At 38.3% G+C, this 9705-nt stretch overlaps 1 protein-coding gene across 1 annotated transcript; it reads right to left on the bottom strand.

The window, feature by feature from the left end:
- Positions 1–2880: 2880 nt before the first annotated feature.
- Positions 2881–5796, bottom strand: prdm8b (PR domain containing 8b). The gene is made up of 3 exons (XM_062416784.1): positions 5578–5796; positions 4594–4825; positions 2881–4228 (listed from the first exon to the last, which is right to left on the bottom strand). Exons 1-3 carry the CDS (start codon positions 5794–5796, stop codon positions 2976–2978), a joined length of 1704 nt encoding a protein of 567 aa, XP_062272768.1. The 3' UTR covers positions 2881–2975.
- Positions 5797–9705: the final 3909 nt, after the last annotated feature.

Raw genomic sequence — 9705 nt, 5'->3', positions numbered from 1 at the left:
TCAAGCTGCAAATAAAAGAAGAAGAAATTAAATGATCTGAAGAAATGCTGCAGTTGAGCGTGATCACAGCTTTAAATATTACAGGAGCTATGACCTTTGACCTTACTATCTGTTGATTTTAATGTAGCATCTTAAATTTAAGGGAGTCCATCCATATTGTTAAAATATGAATAATAAATATCCACTATATGCAAGATAAACTTTAACATAATTCAGTCTCTCGGTAATGATAATATTGCTTACATAATATAATGTTTATAGTGTGTGTGTGTGTGTGTGTGTGTGTGTGTGTGTGTGTGTGTGTGTGTGTGTGTGTGTGTGTGTGTGTGTGTGTGTATGTGTGTGTGTGTGTGTGTGTGATGATGCATCTATCGTCTGTGGTGTCTATAGTAATATCATCACACAACATATTATTTAAAATCTTTGTTGCTCTTCTTTAAACATATTATATTTCAGTAATATTAATTGAGGTTAATTATATATGCATCAACATTTATCATAATTAACTCATTTTATTAGTATAATAGTATATCATTATTAGTTATTTTCCATTTAAAAATCACTTGTAGTGTCACACGTTGATTCTGACGTTTATCTGTTATATCAAATTCTCCATTTCACTCATATCATTGTCACATTTATTATAAATATATACATTTTTTTCACATTGCACGATACTGTGTTGAAATATAAAATATGTCTGTATATTTTATCTTATTAAAAATGAGTCACCTGATATAATAAACTCTGTGTATGTAATGTAATAATGTCTTGGTTGGTGTAGTTCACATGTTGACCACTTGATGGCGCTGTTGAGCTATTTTCCACGTTTCCTCTTCGGTTTCTGTCCTGAGACGTTTCTCCAATCAGTTGTTTCTTTTCTCTCTTTTTTTAAACCTTTAATCATGTTATTATATCATTAGCAGTAAATAGTGAGTATTGATCCGCATCATTGTATTAATCTGTGTTATTTATAAAGAATATTTTAACATGTTTATTGTTTGTATTTCATTTGAAATCTTTAACAAATGAAGCTCACAGAAGTCTGATCGATTATTGATCTTTTATATTTGCAGCTTTTCTTTAACAGAGCATGCAGATGTATAGTTTATATTTATTTAGGATTGTTTAAACTGCAGCTTTGAGGAGTTTATAATGCGTTTTTTGGGGGGAATGAAAACACAAAAATGTCAATGAACTAATTTCTTAGAAGGCAGTGTGTTTTATTTACTGCACCGTTTCTCTTTATTTTTATGAATAGCTGCTTTATGTGTGTTTTCTTTTCCTTTCCAAGACAAAAAAACCCTCAAATATACTCCGGAATTAACCTTAACGGCAGACGCACGTGTGCATTAGAATCCGTAAATAATGACGTATCATTCATTCACCCTGATGAGCCGACACTTATTCCTATTCTTTATTATTTCATCATCAAACTATCTCTTTACATTACTGACTAGTCTTTTGTGATAAGTGCGTTGATGGAGTATGATCCGCACTCTGTCTTTAATTTAATATATTTAAGGTTTCTGTTAAAGATCTTTTTTTTAAGGAGTATCATACATGTGTTTTATTCTTTACCACAGAAACTGGAGATCTGCGCGAGATCAGACATAATTCTCTCGTCTTTTTAAAGCTTTTTTCAGCTTTTAATGAGATTTAAATGCTCTTATATAGTGTGAGTGTATTTTAAACAAGAAACAGTGGAATAGAGAGGCAATGATTATTTTCCCTTAATAAATTAAAATGAAGCGACCTCTCAGGGGGAACCTTCAATAGTGTATTTATGCATTTTTATGCCATAGAAATGTATGTGGTGGACGTGTAATAAAGACGTATTTCAGCAGTAATACTAATATCACTACTACTACTACTATCATTTATAATAAAAATAATTATAATAGTAATAATAATAATGATTAGCAGTGATATCCAGTGTTCCTGGTCATATTTCCAATTAAAAATAATCAATCATAATAACCATAAATTCACTTTACAGGCTACTACATCATTTATTTGTATGTAAACTGTCCACAATAAATAATTTTAATATTGTGTTTTATTAAGATGGAGACTGACACTGAAATAAAAGCTCATATAAAACCAGAAAAAAAATTATATATATATTATTTTATATTAATGAAATGTAAATTTTGTGTAATAAGTGTAAAATGTAGACATATTATACTGTATGTATAGATAATAATGAATCAAGTCAATGAATTATATTTTTCAGTTGTGATTTTTAAAAAAAGAAACAATTCAGCAAAAGACACAGTTGAAAATAAAGCTATTTTATTGTCAATGCATTCAACATGATTAGATAAACTATCAAGTAGTAAATTCCGCAAAAGGAAGAAACACTGAAACTATTCCCCACTGACACAAAATATTACACTTTGTATTTCAAATCAAAACAAATTATTTACATTGTAATGTATAGACTGCATCTTAAATCAATATTATTTTAATAGTACATGCACTCTGAAATATAGTCTGACATAATTTCCCCCAATTTGTGTCCATATTCATCGTAGACATGAAAAAAAGAAAAGGAAAAAACTTGCTGTGTTGTAAACCATGATGTGTGACTACATTGGTATTTCTTCTCTATATTTGTATTTATATGATATAAAATACAACTTACTGTACATTTACACATATTTAAATCTTCCCTTATTCTCAAACTTTTTAAGTGCTTCTTAAATAGATTCATTTTTGAAGTCAAAACGCATTTGCATACACCCAAAAACATGACATTTTTTTTTTGTACAGGGCAGAAAAAGTAAAGAGACTAAAAATTAAAAAAAAAAAAAAAAAAGAAGATCATAGTCCAAAGTGAAAACAAGTGCAAGGGGTGGTTTTTTTTTGTATTTCTAAGTGGCCGATCTCTGGTCGGAGTGCTTAAATCCAGGCAGGGTCACAGTCCCTCCTCGTTGTCAACAAAAGTCCTTCCCTTGTCTCTCTCTTAAAAGTCAGTTATGGGAGGTCATGTGACGTGACAGGTGATGCCTCTCCCGGAAGGACTCGTTGCAAATGGGGCACTTGAGTTTCTCCTCGCGCCGCCGCTTCACCATAGGCTCCATGGCGAACTCCTTTTTGTGGTGGGATCGCATGTGGTAAACCAAGTCCGAGGTCATGCGGAAGGAGGCGTTGCACTTGGCGCACCAGTTCTGCGCTGGCAGGCAGAGGGAGGTGAAGGAGGGCGGAAGGAGGGTGAGCGCCGACGGCATCTGGAGCTGGATGGACGGCCCTGAGTTCTTGGGCCAGAAGGTGGTGGCGTATACGAAGGGGTTCTGCTTGGCCATGCCGCCCGGCACTGGACAATTGGCGCCCAATTCCGCGCTTTGAAGCTTGGCGGCGAGGTGGTCAGCCTGGTAGAGTCTGCTGGAGGAGATGGTGTTGCCCACTGCCGGGTGGCAGTCCAGCAGCTTGGGTGGCATCACCAGCGGCGAGATCTGGGAGAAGGAGGAGCGAGACGGCTGGCTGAAGGCGCTCTTCCTGTCTCCGCTGCCTTGCTGGGCGACGGAGGTGAACGCGCTGCCCACGGGCGAGGTTTGGGGCGGCTGGGTCTCCGACAGCACCTGCCGGATGTTGAGGTGCTTCTCCGAAGGGCTGCTGCTGGGGCGACCGCCATCTTTGTTTTCGGAGTTGGAGCTCTGGGATTTGCTGGAGCCGTGGTGTTTGAGGCTCTGGGACGACTTCTTGACTTCGGTGAAGGCGCTGCGCTTGGTCTCGCTGTGCTCTGAGGAGCCCGAAGAGGAGAAGGGCCTGTGGTTGTCCTCCAAACCGTACACCCCTCTGTAGTTCTGGGCAGACGTCGCTAGCTCATCTTTAGTCTTGGACTGCGGAAGGCTTGGCACTCGGCACTCCCTGTCCTCTATGTCCGAGAACTTCCTCTTCCCCGAGGTTTCGCTGCAGATCTCGGCCTCCTTGTCGCTGGGCGGGCTGGTTCGGTTGTTCTCTAGATCCCTAGCCAGGTTGTGAAAGTCTGTGGATGGTTTGGTGCTGTCCTGAGTGCTGCCGAAGCCCTCGGAGCGGCCCAGCTTGGGGCTGGTCCTGGTCGGGGTTGTGTTTGGTCGCTCTGTGCTGCTCTCTTTGCTCGACTCCTCTTCGGCGCCAGTGATGCTCTGCAGTCTTTTGGTGCAACGGAACCGCAGATGAGCCAAGAACGGGAACTCAAACTGGAACCGCTGGCTGCAGTCCGGACAGGAGTAGTGGGACGAACCTTTTAAAGAAAGAAGAAACATAAATTAGTCCTGACGTTAAGAAACCATCCTTCTTAAGTGTGGTGTCTAATATCTCAAGGGTAAATGACTTCAAACTGTACTCTGCACTTTATGTGAGGTCAGAAATGAATTAAAAGTGTCCTTGTGGTATTATTGTACTTATATATTCAATGACGTAGAGATTGCACCCCGAAATTAGCAATACTGACAACAATTCCAGAGCAAAAATGCATTTCCGAAGAAGTTGCAGAGCTAAAATTGATTGTGAAGTCAATGGAAAGACCAGCAATACCTATGATAGTGTGATTATGTTGGTGGTACAGAAGCCGACTGTCCAACGAGGATTTGATTCCAGTTGACTCACCTTTGCTTTTGGCGGGCGCTCTGCTGGAGCTGAGCAGCAGCAGGTCGATGAGGTCTTTGCCGTACCAGACCAGCAGCTCCTCGTCCTTCTCGATGCGGCGGAGGGAGCGGTAGAAGAGTTGGCCGTTCTTCACGTACGCCTCCAGGTTCTGCTCTTCTTTGTCCCGGGCGGACTGGACCAGCCGCAACCACATCAAACCCTCCGAGGTGCTGTTGGCTGCCGAAGTGTCCACCTGTGCAAAACACACATACACACATCCAGGGTTATTATATCATTCATATTATCATGCATAGTACAATAAAACAGCATTTGAGGCTCATATTCTGCTTTAAATCCTAATTATTACTTCTATGAAATGATGCCAATTAGATAATCTCACTCAGCCTGCTTCAATTTCATATCATTTACTTTTTTGCCAATTAAGAAAGACTCAATTAAGAGACATAATCTCACTCAGTCTGCTTCAATTTCCGACCAAATATTAATTTCTAGAAACAAATGTCAAGAAAAATGACTTAAAACAAAGTAGTGAGACACTGTTGTTTCACTGTTATTGACAACCTGACTTTTAAATATAAAAAAAGGACATTTTCAGGAGTAAACTAGCAGATTTTTCCCCTTTTTTGGACAAATTATCAAAAATAATTTTCATAAATCAATACAGGATTAAAGACTTGTTAAAAAAAATGACCCATTGTTGCAGTCAAGAGTGAGAAGCCATTTTTTTTTTAATTTAATTTTAAAGAAGACAAAAAAAGGCATAGTTGTAGTATTCATAGTTCATTCATAGTGGGAAATATTCTTTAAAATTAAAATAAGGGTCTTATTATTAAGAGTAATATTATACTCAGAGCTGCAGAACCAGAAAAAAAAAGTTAAATGGCTAATTAAAAAAACAGAAAAAACAAAAAATGGCTCTGTAATAAAAAACAAAAAGTGTAATATATTTAGTATTCATGTATAAATAAATAAAACCCATCTTACCCTGAAGATGTAAGGCGCTGTGCGTTTATCGGTGGATTTCAGAGCGATGAAGGCGATGCTGTCATACAGCGACGTGTGGCTCAACACACAAGGCCCGAAAATGGCGTTTTCTGGGATGTCACATGTTGTGTAGACGCTCGTGAAGATGTCCGTTAGACACTGCTGGACAGCTTTGGCGTCTCCGTCCCAAACCAACTTCTGAGAGCTGGACTCCTCCATGTTCACTCTGCAGAGACACGGAGAGAAATCACACATCACAGGTCAGCTGCTGGATTATACCAACAACAACAAAAAAAAAAACCTGCTTATTTGACATTAAAATAATAAATACAGGTGTTTTATCCTCATGCATTATTCCGTTTGGATTTTGCAAACCGAAAATAAAGCATGAATTTATAATGCAAACCAGTGTAAAGTGGTTGTTTGGTGGTTTTACCCTCCGCTGTCCCAGCTGAGAGGAAATAAATCTCTTCCTAGACAGATTGGCTAAACCAGCTGTCAAGGGCGTCGGTTTTTTTTTTCTTCTTTCTTTCTATTTTTTTTTTTTTTTTTTTGGCCAGCCTTTCTAATTAATTCAAACCTCGTATTAAGTTCATGAAGGCATCACATTCAGCATATTGATGATACGATTTCCTAATGTTGTCAATTATAGAATAATCATTACAAATAAATGACCAAACAGCTGAATAATAATACAAACACATTATAATTATTATTAGCCTGTATTAATTATCATTAGTTATAATATGAATAATAATACAACCATGTTATTGTTGTTATTATTATTGTTATTAACCTATATTATTATTATCATTATTAGTTATAGTAGCAATAATAATAATACAACCATGTTATTATTATTATTATTATCATTATTATTAGCCCATTTTATTAGTAGTAGTAGTAATAGTAGGAGTAACAATAAAAACAATATAATTATTATTATTATTATTATTATTATTATTATTATAACAAAAGGCTCTTATAATATTAAAGCGTATCTGTTTTTTTTATTTTTGATTGACAAATTATTAATTATGATATAATTTGCCTGTCTGTGTTCATTATTAATAGAAGTATTAGCGTTTGTATTAATAGCAGGTATTAATGGACCTCTATTGACTCTTTAAACACTTTAAATTTAAATGTATTTGATATTAAAAAACGCGTTTTTCATTTAATAGTTTTAGTCCACACGAGCGTATTTTTATTATTATCGATTTAGTGAATTATGTGTATTTAAGATTATGAGTTCATAGGTTTGGTGTGATCATGTTTATTTATCTTAAGGTGAATATTATAAAATCACTGCAGGATGTTTTAATATTTAAGGAGGGAAAATGAATTGAATAGAAAGAAAGAAAGAAAGAAAGAAAGAAAGAAAGGAAAGTAACTCCCAGTAGGAGCTGCTGAGGTCCGTCCATGTCCAATGGAGAGAGCATGTCCAATGGGTTTCAAGTGGACTGTCAAAGTCAGTGATTTCATGTCAGCCAACCTTTCTCTCCTTTCTACAAGCGGCAGCGTATGTCGCCTCATTACCATAATCCACCACTTTCCCCTCTGAGACTGTAATTAAAGCAGCACGACCAGTTAATTATTTCTTTTCTCTCTTTTCTAACCTCTGAATGTGTGTGTTTAGACGGCTGCGGCTCTCTCTCCCTCCCTCCTTTCCTCCTCATCCTCTCTTCCTCCTCATCATCCTCATCCTCTGCACACTTGTTCAGCCGCGTAAAACTACACTCACTCCAAAAAAAATATGCTATAAAACATAAATTAAATAAGAAAAAATCGCCTTCAGAAAGCTTTGCTATCTGTGAGAGAAATTACGCATTTGCTATAAAGTGTTTTCTAGATTATTAAAATGAAAATAATCTCATTTGCTGCAGGAGATATTGTTGCAAAAAATGTTTTTGACATTTAAAATAACACTGATTTTTTTGTCCTCGCTGGTGCTTTTAGGATTTCCACTATATATTCACAGCTTATAGGCCTGCTATTACTATGTCCAATTTATCTTAATATATAATTCTTCCCTTAACTATTTGTTATAAATCACTACGAACCGCTAAAACTAGTTATGACACATTTAGTGCAACAATAAACTAATCTATTTATTAGAAAAATACAATTATTATTTTTTTTAAATCCTCAGTTTGAAAAAAAAAAGTTTGTTTTCTTCTTAAAAAATCATAAACGCAACGTCGCTTTCACTCCTCTCTGTTAGCAAATCCGCAGATAAACATTCTGATATTAATAAAAACACTAATATGAATGATGATGAATTGGATTAGATGATCTATCTTCAGTTCATCCTCAAATATCGGCTCGTTTTTGAGGCTGCACTCGCTGCACAATCCTGCTCTCTTTTAAAGGTTCTGGCTCTAGTTTTATCTTCTGATGTGTGAAATAAAAAGGCTTAAAAACAGCTTAAATAACCTGAAATTATTCTGAATAAATGTCTTGTCTTAAATCCTGCAGATTCTGAGCATATCACGTCTTTTTAAAAGGCTCAACAGCAGCAGCATGAGGAGGAAGGAAGGATGTGTGTTTGCGCACGATGCAATTAGACCTCTCCAAAAACGGCTCTGAGCGCTGCGCTACGAGCCTAAAAAATGTAGTCTCCGGTGCCATACAAGACCCTCTTTGTGCTGAGAGCATCAGAAAAAGGGGGGTGAGGGGGTTCACGAGGAAGAAACGCATACAAATATATCCAGTGAAGGATATGTAGCATGCATGTTTAAACAAGACAGGAAAAAAGAGATTAAAAAAAGCGGAATGTTTGCACATCCACAAACTGGAGGAAAGCTGCAGCCACCCTCCCATTCAAACCCACTGCGGGTGGGGGGTGAGAAATGAGGGGGGGGGAGTGTGTGTGTGTGTGTGTGTGTAGAGGGGGGGTGTTTAACCCATCTGCTAAAGCCGTGCCAGGCTGGAAAACTGTCCTAAATCAAGAGCTGTGGTTGAATTGCGGGTTTTGTCCGCGCTGTGCTAAAACATCTGCGGGTTGGAAATCATTTTTTTTTGGTGTGTGTGTCCCTGCACCGCTTTCACTGCCTGCAGGATGCATGCATGTGAGTGTGTGTGTGTGTGGCTACATGTGCCGCTCAAAAACAAACCAGACCCTGTGCACCCCCCCCTCCACCCCCCCACCCCAAAAAAACTACCCAAAACCAGCTTTGCATGTCACAAACCTACCTTTCCGTGTAGAAGCAGGAACAATAATCCACAAACGAATAGCGAGCGATGCTATACGAATCAGAAAAAAAGAAGCCAAAAAAGAAGAAGAAAAAAGCCCCAAAAGCAAGCAGAGGGATGGATGCGATAGAGATAGTGATGCACTCCCAGTCTGGGTCCGTAGTATCAGTACATATCCCCCCCCGGTGCGCTCAGAGTGACAGTGCTGCTGCTGCTGCTGCTGCTGCTGCAGATACTCGCCGACACTGGGAGTGACCGAGCCGGGTTAGAGAGAGCTGGAAGGATAAAGGGAGACAGAAAAGAGAGAGAGCGCGCGCGAGAGAGAGAGAGAGAGAGGCGTGCAGATGGGGCCCGATGCTCTGGCTGACTGGCACACCGACACACACTTTTTGTTTGCGGCACATAATCTACCCAATGAGGCGTGTCACTCTCCGTCTCCTCCCTTTAACTCTTCACTGGCCGACTGTCATTTGATGCGATTTATGGACGTGCAGAAGGGGATAAAGACCCCCCCCCCCTCCCATCCCCTCCTTCCCTTCTCTCCCCTCCTTCCCCTACTTCCAACACCCCCCCCATTATTATTGTAATTCTAATCACAATAGTTGGTGGTCGTATTAGAATAAAGTGACATTTTAAGTAGTCGGATGTTAGGAAAAGTGAGAATTTAAAAGTGTAATTGCACTTGGATTGAATTCCAAAACCAAATCATATTAAAATCCTATTATTATCATTCTTCTTATTATATGCTTATTATAAGGCCAATTATAGTGTGATATAAAGTCTCACTTTACACCCGAAATGAGTCTTATTTGTTGCTGCTTTTACGCACTTTTACGCACAGTGGCACTCCAGATATATTTAAATGTGTGTTCAATAATTAGACTTCCTTTGTGCATTTTTTTATTTTATTTCAAATACTTCTTTTAGTCTCAC

This window comes from Scomber scombrus, chromosome 4 (assembly GCF_963691925.1).
Source record: "Scomber scombrus chromosome 4, fScoSco1.1, whole genome shotgun sequence".
NCBI classification, from domain to species: domain Eukaryota; kingdom Metazoa; phylum Chordata; class Actinopteri; order Scombriformes; family Scombridae; genus Scomber; species Scomber scombrus.
Note: the sequence above shows the minus strand (reverse complement) of the source record. Positions and strands in the feature narration are given on the sequence as shown.